Source organism: Peromyscus leucopus, chromosome 2 (assembly GCF_004664715.2).
Source record: "Peromyscus leucopus breed LL Stock chromosome 2, UCI_PerLeu_2.1, whole genome shotgun sequence".
Lineage (NCBI taxonomy): Eukaryota > Metazoa > Chordata > Mammalia > Rodentia > Cricetidae > Peromyscus > Peromyscus leucopus.
The window spans coordinates 121,235,245-121,249,525 of NC_051064.1; the positions used below are offsets into that span (position 1 = coordinate 121,235,245).

At 38.0% G+C, this 14,281-nt stretch overlaps 1 protein-coding gene across 6 annotated transcripts in view; it reads left to right on the forward strand.

Annotated features, from left to right (window-relative positions):
• Positions 1-14,281, forward strand: part of Foxj3 (forkhead box J3) — a 98,085-nt gene that overhangs the window by 46,812 nt on the left and 36,992 nt on the right. For 5 of the 6 annotated variants that reach the window (XM_037202900.1, XM_028886469.2, XM_028886472.2 and 2 more), the window contains one exon: positions 5,972-6,046. The exons of the other annotated variant lie outside the window; for it this stretch is intronic. In XM_037202900.1, coding sequence (XP_037058795.1) covers positions 5,972-6,046 — 75 coding nt within the window. The remainder of the gene's footprint in view (positions 1-5,971; positions 6,047-14,281) is intronic. 6 annotated transcript variants of the gene reach the window in all.

Genomic DNA, 14,281 nt, shown 5'->3' on the forward strand with positions numbered 1-14,281 from the left:
CTCTGCCTCCCGAGTGCTGAAATTAAAGGCGTGTGCCACCGCCGTTGGTGGTTTTCAGCATTTTTACTATAATACATGTAATAGTGTAATGTCCCCTGTTATTCTCTGAGATAGCGTATAACCTAGGTCGGCCTTGTACTCCTGATCCTTCTGCCTTTGCTTCACAAGTGATGAGGTTACAGGTGTGTGCCACCAGGCCGAACTGGAATGTAGGAGTGTGTGTGTGTGCTTGAGCTTGGCTTGTGTGGGGTGTGTGTGTTGAGAATCTATCCTAGGGTCTCATGCATGACACACAAGTACTACTATTGAGCTATACCTTTAGCCCTTGGGTATGGTTTTTGTTGTTTGTTTGTTCTTTAAATTTTGTGTGATGTTCTTTGAAAGTCGTCTTGTGTCTTGTGTTGAAACCTTGTTTTGTAACTTGTTTGAATTTTCCTTCTGCCCATTTTTTCTATCTCAGGAGTCTTTTAAGAATCGTTTTTGTTTTAAGTCGGCGGGCACATGCTGGTTATGTTGGGAAAACATCTACTGATCTGTCCTCAAGTTTTCCAATCTTTTTCTAGTGTGTTCAGTTTACTTATAAGCCTATCTGAGAGACTCTTCTCTCTTTGGTGGGGGGGCATTGTTGGAGATCAAACCCAACCATGCCTAGTGTATGCTAGAAAGCTTCTTCTATTGAGCTATACACCCCCTGGTATTTCTGTTTTTGTTTATCATTTATATATGTTTATTATGGTTTCTACATCTCTATTATAAAGTTCTTTATCTCTCAATGCAAATTGTTTACTTCTTTTCCCACTGGATCCCTTAATAAATTAATCATAATTAGAATTTGTTTCTGACCCTTATAAAGTTTCTCTCTCAGTTGGGTTGTGTGTATTACTTTGTTTCTGTCAGTGATGTTTTTCTTGCTTTTCTCTCTCATACACTCTTTGACTAAATACCAGGTAGATCTGTAGAAAAACGGTAGAGATTGAAGTAGTGTTTTTATTTGTTAATGGCAAGGCACCTTTCCTTTCCCCCAGGCTATTCATATGGGAGACTCAGTCAGTCTCAGTAGATGAGCTGAATTTAGGTGGTGATGATGACTTTGTCTTACACATACTAGACTTCTCATTCTTCCAGCAGTGTGCTCCTGTTGTACTTCAACAGAGCTTGTATGCTATAGAACACCCCCCCCCCACACACACACACACATTTTCTCAATCCTTTTAGATTTTAGGTGTTTAGATGTGCCTTGACTATTTACAGGCAGGAGTATAATTCAAAGCTTTTGTCCCCCTGTCACCAAACTGCTGTTTGTTAGTCAGTGTTCTGCTAGTTCAAGCCAGGCTAGCCTTGGAGCTGTAGTTGTTCCTTCCTGAGATGTAGCAGACCCCTCTTTATGCTATCATGTCGGTTCTTAGGGAGCAGGGCAGCAGCTTATGCCTCTCCCAGAGGAAAAGGATTTTGCTTCTGCTTTTTCCCTATATTATCAGTAGATTTTTGCCTGTATCCTGGTAAAGGGTTTCCTGTCTCTCTGTAGAAGCAAAAATGTTTTATTTCCATTCTTCCCCCAGAAGTAATGAAGCCTTACCTGAGTCTTATGGAGGAGAGATTTTGTTTGCCATCACCTCAGACTTAATATTTGTGCTTTGTTAAAAATCTATGAAGGGAAAACAAAACAAAACAAAACAAAAACCCATATATGGAAGGGTGGCAGTGGCGCACACTTTTAATCCCAGCACTCGGGAGGCAGAAGCAGGAGGATCTCTGTGTGTTCGAGGCCAGCCTGGTCTACATAGTAGGTTCCAAGACAGCCAGGGCTACACAGAGAGACTCTGTCTCAAAAAATGAGAGGAAAAAAAAAAAAAAAACAATGTGAAGGTTGGTAGGCTTAGTAGGTGGTCTATTCCTCACCATTCTGCTCCTGACGTTCACTTCTTTCTTCTGTATTACTATGGAGACCTACTCTTCTGGATGATTTACCCTACTCCAGTCTTTCTAATGAGCACATGATAAATGCTTATGGAGAAAAGGTTGAGAGTGAGTATAACTCTGGGGCTATTGTTACTATAAACTGACTCACTAGCCCCAAACCTTGGTTTTTTAAAAGTTTAGTAAGTTTCAGCTGGGTGTGGTGGCTCACATCTTTAATCCCAGTAGTCTCATTAGGTGCCTTATGATCTGAGATCTGATACAGTTCCAAAATAATTGACTTTAAAAAAAAAAGTGTTTTGCCATTGTTAGAGATGTATTCTTTATAGTTGCTTGCATTCTAAGCAGAGGTAGAAGTATCATTTTTAGATTGTAAATTTACAGTTTGGTAATGAGATGGGTTTCAAAATAAAGTCTGTATACATCTCTTGATAAAAATGTATACAGTACATTTTTGAGAGAATATTTTGAGATATTCTCTATACATAAACTTTGGAGAGGAAAGTTCTTCTGTATTCATTCTTAGACTAAAGGCTCTTTAAATTTTTTTTTCTTTTCTTTGAGAACTTGATAATGTATTTTGGTCATATTCATCCCAATCCTCTTCTGTTTCCCCAATCACCCAGCCTTACCCTCTCCCCTTAATTAAAAAGCCCTTAATTAAAAAGCCGGTTGATTCCAGTTTGAGTTGTCTGACTATTCTTGGACATGGAGTCTGCCTTACAGTGTGGTCCATATACCAGGTGTCACTCCATTGAAGAGTACTGACTTTCCCTTCTCCTCACAGCAATGAAATGCCAACAGCTCCTTAGTTCAGAGTGGGACTTCGTGCTGAGCTCTTCTCCTTGTGGGTCTTTGTCCAGTTTGAGCTTATGTAGGTCCTGTGTGTGCTGTCAGAATCTCCTCCTCTGTGCTGCGTCTCTCCTGTCGGGTCTGGAGAACACCATCTCCCTAAGTCATCCACCACCTCTGGACAGTCTTTTTGTCCCTTTTCTGCATAGAGTCCTCAAGTCTTGAGGGAAGGCATATGACATGAATACTCCAGTTAGGGCTAAGCACACTGAATAGACTTCAGAACTTTAAATTAAAAATAGACATTATGCCAAAAATACAACCTCCAAAGATACCATTTTAAGTAGTGGCTAAATGCAGGTGGAGCCCCTCTCTATCAAAAATTTGGCCATTTGAGGATAAACAGGTAACAAAAGTTATTTGGGAATGGATTTTGGAGCATTTAATTGGAAAAAGGGAGGCTTCGTGATATTTTCTGTTAAGAATCATTGTCTAGTCCATTTATTCATGAATAGATGATTTCACAAACACTCCACTTCTCCAAAGGTATTTTTTGTCACCTAAGTTGGTGGTTCTTTTCTGCTATATTGAGGAATTTAGATCTTTTCTTTGCCTTCTGTACCCAGCATAGTGTTCTCTCTCGTTCTCTCTCTCTCTCTCTCTCTCTCTCTCTCTCTCTCTCTCTCTCTCTCTCTCTCTCTCTCTCTCTCTGTCTCTCTCTGTCTCTCTCTGTCTCTCTGTCTCTCTCTGTCTCTCTCTGTCTCTCTGTCTCTCTCTGTCTCTATTTTTCGAGACAGGGTTTCTCTGTGTAGCTTTGCGCCTTTCCTGGAACTCACTCTGTACCCCAGGCTGGCCTCCAACTCAAAGAGATCTGCCTGCCTCTGCCTCCCAAGTGCTGGGATTAAAGGCATGCACCACCACCGCCCGGCTGCATAATTTTATCTTATTAATTTTTATTCTTTGACACTTGCATGTATCCTGATCTGTCCATCCTAAACTCCCTCCTCCTCCCAGACCTCTTTCTTCCTTCATGTCCTTGTTCTCCTGTTTTAATAACCCACTGACCCAGTATCTTTTCATGTAGTTTTCCTATTACAAATAGAACCTTGTTTCTATATGCCTTTGTAATGGAGCAGTGGAATTGGTTTATGTTTCAGAGAATCGATTGTTCTGTTTTTTCCAATTTTATCACTGTGTATTACAGAGCAAGGGATTTCATTATGATACTTCTGTCCATACATATGTATTCTCTTCATATTCACCACCTCTGTTACTGTTTCTCATTTTTATCCTCTTTCAAAAAAATGTCTCTGAAGGGCTTTGTGTGTCTGTGAGATGGCTCAGTGGGTAAAGGCACTTAACCACCAAGCTTGTTGACCTGACTTCCATCTCTGGGATGATGGCAAGAGAGAGCTGATTTCTACAAGTTGTCCTCTGACCTCCACATATGCATACTCATGTGTGCATAGATAAGTTAAGTAAATAAAACATAAATGTGATTTACACAGGAAAGTCTTGTGTACTTTTCCCAATAAGTCACCAGATACAATCTTTTTTTTTTTTTTTTTTTTTTTTTTTTTCAGGGTTTCTCTGTGTAGTTTTGGTGCCTGTCCTAGATCTTGCTCTGTAGCCCAGGCTGGCTTCAAACTCACAGAGATACGCCTGACTTTGCCTGGCTCTGCCTTGAGTGCTGGGATTAAAGGCATGTGCCACCAACACCCAGGTTCAGATACATTCTTTTACCTATATTTAAACTGAATCTCTTTTAAACATATTTTTAAAAAATTAGCTATTTAGTTAAAAAACAACTTTTCAAGGTGAAAGAAAGGGCCTCAGTTCATATAGGTATAGGTAAACTGGTGTGATTATATCTTTTTCAGAAAACATTATTTCAAAGATGGCTATAGCTACTTGTGAAAGCCCCAGTAGTATCATTTAAACGATATCTGTATTTGCCTAATTTATTTAATTTAAGGTTCTGAACTATGTGTTTACCATATGATAGTTTTTCTCCTAAACGTTCCTATTCCAAGCTTACCTCTAGTGCAGTGGAATTTTACACTTTGTTTTGTTGGAATGCTGGAGAGTGACTCTGACTTGTGCATGCTGAGCAAGTGCTTTCTCTCCTGGTGTGCTGTATCCCTGGGCTTCAGCACTTTCAGAAACTCACTTAAAAGTGGTAATATGTGTACCTTGTAAGCCATTTGGACCTTGTAGGAAAGTAAAAAGAATATAGCGACCACCTAAAAGCCTATGTAGAGTAGCTTCTGACATTTGGCATCCTTATTTATTCCCAAGAATAAACAAACATGTAAGTAACCACAGTTAAGAGGTTGAAATTATGACTCAGAGGTTAAGAGCACTTGGTGCTCTTCCAGAAGACCTGGGTTCAGTTCTCAGTACCTACTTGGTGGCTCAAAACCGTCTCCTGTAACTCCAGTTCCAGGGGATCTGATGCCCTCTTCTGGCTTCTATATGCACCAGGCATGCATGCATATGGTGTGCAGACATGTGCAGATAAAAAACACTCACACATATAAAATAAATCTTAACACACACACACACAGTTAAAGCATATGTGTACAATTTTGTGTTTGATATTTAATGTTTAGTATTGCATCATAGGCATCTTTCTGCACCAGTAAAGTTTGTAAGCAATTAAATGCTTCTCTCTCTCTCTCTCTCTCTCTCTCTCTCTCTCTCTCTCTCTCTCTCTCTCTCTCACACACACACACACACACACACACACACATATACACACACACACACACACTCACATACACACACACACACCGTTATTAAAACTGCTAGGAATTGATGATTCTAATAACCTTTTTTCATTTACAATATGCTATACTTAATTTGAAAACCAGAAAGGTTTAACTTGGAAGCTCATTTGTTTGTATATTTTTTTAAAAATTTATGTGTATGTATGCGAGTCTGTATAGGTATGTGCATGTTGGGGTGGGTGTTCTTGGAGACCAGAACAGGGCATAGGATTTTCTGAAGCAGGAATTTTACTTGGTTGTGAGTTGCCTAATTTGGGTGCTGAGATCAAACTCTGCTATTCTCCAAGTGCAGCAAGCAGTCTTAACCCACTGAGTCAACTTTCCAGCCCCTGAAGCACATATTAAAAGTTAGCTCTATTTGCAACTGTATTTCAATTCATAGAAATATATAGGTTTCTTATTTTGTATTTAAAGATGGGGTAGATTTTTTCATAGTTTATTGACCCAGCAATGGTTTTCTTCTTTAATTTCAGAATTCCATACGACATAATCTGTCACTGAACAAATGTTTCCTTAAAGTGCCTCGATCCAAGGATGATCCTGGAAAGGTAGGACATTTTCTTAAATTGAAGTGCTATGTCTCTTGGCACATATGAATCAAGACCTTCTCTAGTTCACTGATCAGAAGTTTTTTTGTGAAACAGCAAGTACTCCTGCCTACTCTTGCTTAGATGATATGTTAAAGACCAGCTCTTTTTAAAAATTTATTTATTGTTTTTTTGAGACAGGTTCTCACTATATCATGGCTATCCTGGAATTCATAGATATCTACCTGCCTCTGCCTCCTGACAATTGCAATTAAATGCTTTGCCACCCCTCACCCCCAACTTGAGAGCTCTTTTAAAGGAACAAAGAAGCCAGTGAGAGCTTGTCATTGATAGCTTGCCTTGCTTTACCTAGCTTTGTTGGTTGTTTTCTTAGTGTTGTTTGTGGAATTGTAGAATGTAACCAGTTGTTGAGCTGCTTGTCAGGAGCTGTATAGTAGCTTAGCTGTTACTGCCTGGGTTGGAACTGTGTACTTGGCAAGTAGAAAAGTGCTTTAATGAAATAAAAGTTTGTTTCTACTCCATTCTCGTAGTTGCTTTATTATCTCCTGATAGAATTAGAGTTTCAGTGTTTCAGCCAGAGGGGAGAGGACACCCTCCACCCCCGTTTTGTTTTAGTGCAACAGTAGTGCAGCTACAGCTTTGTAGAATCAGTTCTTTTCTAAAGCTTAGATTGCTGGGTGGGATCATACTTGGTTGTCAACATGAGTTGCTAGATTTGGACTGTGAGACAGTTATGCCTGTGGCAAGATAATGTTCTTATTTGAGTGATTAGGTGTCTGTTCTTTGTTAGAGTATATCCTTTTCAGTTTTACTGTTATTTTAGTTGTAGTTTAGCTCATTCATGGCTTATGTGGAGATCATTTCATAAGCATGTCTTTTACATGGTATGTTCAGTTCTTTCCCTCACCTCCTTTTGGCTAATTGCTTATCCCTTAAGATTGTGCTCTAGTACTACCCTGAAGTGGGGTTTCTCTTGGTGTAGCCACTGTTACGTTACACCAGCTCCTAAACTGGTCTCTGTTTTAGGGCTTGCTGTCTCTGTTTATAGGATCTTTCACAAAGCAGCCAGCACTTTCAGAAATGCTGACCCCACCCCCTAGTTGTTACTCTTCATTTATCTACAGAGTCTGAATTTCTGAGTCATGTTTATCTTGTCCACTGTTGAACCCTAGTTGCTTGCACAGCGGTCATTGCCATTGAGGAGGCGACACCCCTGTTGATGAGCATACTGTACCTTCCTTTCTTTTCTTGACGCCCACACTCCTGAGCAGTGATGAAACATAACACTTTTGAGGATTTGCTCTCCTTATAAGTCTTACTTTTTTACTTTTTATTTATGCTCATAACTCTAGCATTGTGAGTAGGAATTGATAATGAAAAATTTCTTTCAGGCTTGTTTTAAAAAGACCTAGGTAATTTTTAATGTCCCTCACAATTTTTTTTTTCTTTTAAAGACAGAATCTTACTCTATAGGCTGGCCTAGAACTTGATAAGTAGATTAATCTGGCCTCAAATTCACAGAGATCTGTCTGCATCTGCTTCCCTTCCCGAGTACTAGGGTTTAAAATTGTATGTGACCACACCTGGTCATTTTCATTGTTAGTATACAAAGCACGTTGAAAACTAATTTTAAAAAAACAAGATATAATTTAAAATCTATGAAGGCACTAATTGGATTTTACAAACACTTGATTCTGATTCAATTTTTTAAAAATTTGCTTGTTTCTGTGTTTTGAGACATGTAGCCCTGCTGTCCTGGTGTTTGCTATGGAGACTAGGCTGGCCTTGAACTTGGAGCAGGCCTCTGTCTCCCTAGGGCTGGAATTGCAAGCATGTGCCATCATGCCTAGTTCTAACTTTTTTTTTTTTTTTTTTTTTTTTGAGCTGAGGATTGAACCCAGAGCCTTGCTCTTGCTAGGCAAGCACTTTACCGCTGAGCTAAATCCCCAACCCTAGTTCTAACGTTTAAAGGGCGTAAATAATTGCTATAATTAATACCTGATTTCTAACTTATTTAATGTAACTAAATTGTAACCAATTGGAAGGCCATTAAACACTTGACTGCCAATTTTATTTTCTTATGCACAGAAGGTAAAATCCTTTCCTTCTTTAATTAAATAGTATCATGGAGTAAGGCTGAGTTAAAAAATGTAGAGTTCATTTTGTAGTTACCTTTTGGGACTAGGTTTATTTCAGAATGTAGTTAAAATACAGAGGGACTGGAAAAATTCAGGGGACCTGAGTTAGGTTCACAGCACCTGTATTAGGCAGCTCACACCCACCCATAACTCTAGCTTCAGGAAATCCAACACCCTCTTCTGGCTTCCATGGGCACTTATATTTATGTGCACAAACCCATACATATACATAACAGAAAATTAAAAAGAGAATATTTTAAAAAATAGAGATGAATACTGAGAGGTATGAGCTTTCAGCTTTTACCATTTGTCTCTAGCGTTAATGTTTTATATTCATCAAACCTGCCACTGTTCTCATTAATTTATTTAATCTCACAAGCTAGATTTATGGTAGTATAATTGCTTTCACTTGGGATCCCAAAACTAGGTTTGAGTAATAGCCATTGTTCTTACTGATTTTGGTTAGAAGTTAATGTTGTGAAGTTGTTCTTAAAAGTAACACATTTCTGTGAATAGTCATTTTTATTTGCTACTTAAAGTTTATTTATTTTATGTGCATGGGTGTTTTATCTGCATATAAGTCTGTTTATCACATGTCCTCCTGGTGTCCCCAGAGACCAGAAGAGGTTGTTGAATACCTTGAGATTGAGTTAAAGGTAGTTGTGAGCTTCCATGTTGGTGCTGGGAATTGAACCTGGGTCCTCTTTAAGAGCAACCAGTGCTCCTAACCTCTGAACTATCTCTATAGCCCCTTTATGAGATTGAATGAAATTGTGCTTTAGAAGAAGACAAAATTACATTGCTTTTAAGATGTTTTTGAAACCTCAGTGTTACCCCACTTTATAGAAGAGATAGTTAAGGGCAAGGCCAGGGTTCTATTTGTTCATATGCAGTTTGGAGTTAGCGACAGCTATTCTGGTTATAATTATTTACATAACAGTTGCAGAAGGCAGATTAATTTGAAGAGGAATTCTTCAGAAAGAGCTGCAACCGGCTCTTAAGCTTATCATTAGGAGTGTCTCTTTCCAGCCCCCAGTTCCACTAATTTTTTTTTTACTTTATTTATTTTCTTTTTTTTGAGACAGGGTTTTTCTGTGTAGTCCTGGCTGTTCTGGAACTTGCCCTTTAGACGAAGCTGGTCTCAGAGATCTGCTTGTCTCTGCTTCCTGAGTGCTGGGATTAAAGGCATGCGCCACCTCCACCTGCTTTGATGACTTGATTTTTTTAGGTCAGTTAATGGTAGAGATTATGTTATTTTAGTGGCATCAGGACTTTCCTCTGTGTTGCTCCACCTCCTTCCAAGTAATCTGTGATCAGCACAGCAGCTTAGGATGAATGCTGAACGTGTGAGGTTCACTTGCTTTGTAGCTGAGTGCTTTTCCCATACCTGTCTTCTTGAGAGGAGGCCAACATGTTGGTTATGTTTGGGTATTTATAAAAAGTTGTTGTTGTTGTTTTGTTTATTATATTACTGTTTTCTGGCATTTGAGAAGCTTTTCCAAAACCACCTTCACCACATTGGAGAAAACCATTGAGCCAAGGTGGGGTGGGAATAGTTTTTGGTTTGGGGTATAGGATGGATTTTGTCATCTCTTAGAATCTTGCTAGCTCTAGCCTTGGCCCATTAGGCCAAAGAGGTAGAAATAACTGACATAACATCTTTCTCCTTGTTTCATGCTGTGGCTTCCTGTTCGCTGTGTTACCAGAGAGGTATTAAGAGTGGCCTAGACCCAAAGTGCTTGTTGAATTACTTATTTCATCATGTAAAAAGTCTGTCTTTCCTCTATTCTTTGAAATAATTTCAAAGAGCCATATTGTTGCTGGGTTTTTTTTTTCCCTAAAGAAATACAAAATGAAATTATTTTGTCCCATAACTATTCTTTTTAGGAGAACTTTTTTTTTTTTTTTTTTTTTTTTTTTTTTTGTCATTTCTGAGTTGGAGTCCTTTCTCCATGTCTATGTATCCTGTATTTTTTGCTTAAGGAATTTTTTTTTCTTTGTATGAGTATTTTGCTTGTGTGTAGCTCAGTGTACCATGTTTGTGCCTGTTGCCCAGGGAACCCAAAAGAAGGCTTTGGGTTTCCTGGGACTTGAGTTACAGACAGTTGTGAGCTGCTTCTGGAAGAGCAGCCTGTGCTCTGAGTCAGTGAACCATCTCTTGAGCTCCTTTCTCTGATTTTTAACGACCATATTTTTTATCCTTGCTCATTAGGTCTGTTTTCCTTATTTTTGTTTAATTTATTGATCTAAAACTTTTTGTAAATGTTTTATTCTTTAGTTTGTATATGCTTAATAGTGATCTTAAAGGTAAGTGTTGCTTGCATTATGAAAACACAATTGATTTTCCGTTTAAAAATGGTAGCTATGTTTTGTTTCCTGACTTAGTCTTCTTTCAGCCTGGTTCTTTTTCCAGTTCAGAAGAATACTTCATTTGAAAGGATACAAAGAACTCTCAGAAGTAGCTTCGATAAGTAGCATGAATAGCCGTAGACTACTAATAGCTAAGATGGTGGAGTCTACCTGCCTGTTCTGGGTCGTTAATTACATCCAGTTACTTCAGAAGAGGAGCTTTATGTAGAATGATGGTGGGGAAAACTGCCTGAGAATAGAAGGTCACCATGGCTCTGTAGATTTTGCTCTCATCTTATTTGTAAAGAAACAAACTTAGCTGCTTATAGAAGCAGTTTCGGGAACTTCTGAGATTGTGATTTTTTTTTTTTTTTAATTCCACCCTCTGACTTAGTATAAAGGAACATAACACAGTTTAACTCTTCGCATTATCTTCAAAGGAAATTTTTTTGGGTGTCAGGTGGGTGATGTAATTGTAGATTATTCCATTTGGAACATCTTATTTTTAAAAGATGTAGAGAAACTTTAAAGACAATGCAAACATAAAATAGAACATTAAGAGTTTGACAGTTTTGCGGGAATTAGGTATTTGTCCCAAAGAAGGAAGACCAAAACAACAACAACAAAACAAAAACAAAAAACAAAACCACCAGACTTAAAGTACATGCATATGGTTTGTGAGGAAGCTGACTACTTATCTGTCTCTTTGTATAAAGCCAGAGAGAAAATAGGACATAGGGATAACCGGGAGTGTAGTTGGATAAAAATGAAGACATCCTATTGAAGTAAGATTAAAAAACAAAAACAAAAAACCCACAGGAGTTTATAAACCATGTTTTAGAGTTTGCTGTTTTTGATGTCTTTGAGTAGACTTAGTGGTTTTAAATAACTGTAGCCAAGAGCCCCAGCTGCCATCTGGTCATAGGACATAATCGAGTTTAGTTGAAGGAGCAGTTTGAACAAAGTTCAAGTGAATCAGTGATTAAAGGATTTAATAACAAGGTCCAAAAGTAAAGAAGTGGATTGATGCCAGTGAGCGAACGTCAAGGCAAAGGTCAGTTGTGAATGTCATATCAGCCATAGACACACTGAGGTATGAAAGCCAGGGGTAGCTGGGCCTGGTGGCATATGTACTATTCCAGCACGTAGGAGGCAGAGGCCAGTCTAAGCTGCAGATGAGGTACTTCCGTTAAACAACAACAAAAGGCTGGAGAGATCGCTCAGCTGAGCGCTTGCTGCTCTTGCAGGGGACCTGAGTTCAGTTTTTAGTATTCACATCTGATGGCTCACAACTGTCCATTAAGAAGCTCTAAGTCCAGGGGATCTAGCATACTCTTCTGGCCTCCATTGGCACCCCCAGCACCTACACATACATATATAAAAATAAAATAAAATCTTTGAAAATCAAAAGCCAACGTTGATAATGGGTATTTCAAGAATTTGAAAGACTCATAAGATAGAGCTCCCAACCCCCGCATTACAGCATGCTGTGAGCAGTTTCCCCTCAGCACATGCAGTGTCATACTTGGTTGTTGTGTCCCCTTTCCAGATCTAACCATCTTATAACATATTTAACCTGAAAGTTAATTTTGATGGCTATAAATGGTAATCACTCGCTTTACAATTCTAGAAAATTTGAGAAGCATATAGTGTAATCACTGTGATCAAGATTATGTTATTCTGTCGTTTGGGAGTCAGTCTCCCCTTTCTGAGGCCCTAGCAATTCCTAATGTGTTTTCTGTTTCTAAGAATTTTGCCTTTGTTAGATTGGCATGTAATCAGTACATGGTCTTTTTAATTGCCTTTTTAAAATTTAGCATGATGCTAAATTGTTCCATCTTACTACATGTATTCTATCCTGTGGGTTTCCCACACAACATGAGACTATGAAAGTTGTTGCTATTAGATCATCAGATTCCTTTCTTTTAGGCTTAGACCAGATAATGATAAATTTGAAATTTAACAAACTAGTAGTCATATTAAAACAGCTAGTAGTCATATTAAAACAGCTAGTAGTCATATTAAGCTGCCTTTTTAGTGGGTTACGTATTAAGGATAGGTGAACTGTGTGTCTCTTAGACATTCAGAATGATATAGAAAAACTTTATATTCAACTATAAAAAATTCTGAAAGAATTAAATTAGGGTACTGATTAAATAAAAACACGTAAGATACTTTTACATATCTTTAACATTTAGAGAAGTCATTTATTAAATCAATATGGTAATTGCATATTTTAAATCTATTAGTCTAGGAGTAAATTACTTAGCTGTCCCTCTAGACTTCATTTACTTAATTTGATAATTAATGCATTTAAAAGCGATGAAATCTGCATTTGTTCCAAAAGGATGTTCCAGGAACCTAAGTTGGCGTTTATACATTCATTCATTCAGCCAGCCAAGCAGCCTGCCTTTGAGAGCCTACTGTGTTTGATCATTAGTAGTCTCCTTTGTGGTTGGAGAGAGTAGCGCTGGTGCTTAAAGTAACACTTCTGAGGGAAAGATGAGGTTGTTTATTACACTGATGAGATGAGAATAAACCAGACTCAAGCCGGCAAGTATGGTTGCTTTTTATGTGGGACATGCAGGTTGTAGTAGCATCTTAAGATGCTGTGGGCAAGATGAATGACCACATAGAAACTGGGAATGAGAAAGAAAAGATTACTATGTGATATAAAACTATGGATGTCAGGGATGGAGAGGGTCTGGTTTCGTTTTCAAAGTTCTTAAAATAGGTGTGCGTTGAGAGCTAAGGAAGAGTGGAAACAGTGAGCATATGCTTCTCAGTGGGCTTATTTAAAACATAAAATTCACAGAATTAGCCATTTACATTTGCTAGCCACTTAGGATAGGAATTGCTCTCTGGGGAAAAAAAACTATTACTTTTTTTCTACCTAATCAGATAATAACCTTTTCTTTCTCCCCCGCCCCCCCCCATTATCAAAATAGGGTTCCTTTGTGTAGCCTTTGGCTGACCTGGAACTAGCTCAGTAGATCAGACTGGCCTCTAATTCACAGAGATCTACCTGCCTGTATAGTTGTTGATATGACTTGATGCCTATATTTGTATATTACTTAATAGAACCAGAGCTCTTTTACATGTCTAATCTTGATTACAGACAGATGAAATCTGGTCAAACCTGGCTTTAGATGGTGATCTTTGAGTTTTTCATAGGTTTTTTTCATGTAAGGGAACTTGTAGAGTTGTCAAACATATGAGTGTGCATGCTTTTTCACAGGGTTGGCTGCTTTCCAATGTTTTTAATTTTGAGTGCAAAGCAGTATCTCACCATGATTTTGATTTGCCCAGTTCTAATCATCACTGATTTTTAAAAAGCATCTTTTTATGGCCATTTGTGTATATTTTCTAAAGGTTCTTTTCAAGCCTTTAAAAATTATTGATGTCATTACTGAGAAGTATGTGTGTATGTGTGTGTACACGTGCGTGCGTACACGTGTGCTTCATGGAAGTCTTTTGATAGATTTATATTGTGAAAATACTTTCTCAGACTGAGGTTTGCCTTTTTATTATAATTATGCTGTAAAAAGAGTCATGTTAAATGTTAATGAAATAAAATGTATTTTTAATTATTTGGTGATTTTTGTGTGCTGTACAGGCAGACAACTAGTACATAAAGATTTTTCCTGTTTCCTTTATAAGTTTGATGTTTTACATTTATGTTCATGATTCATTTCAAATTAATATTTATGTGTGGTGCTTTTAATTGTCCTTTTGAATTGTTCTTTTA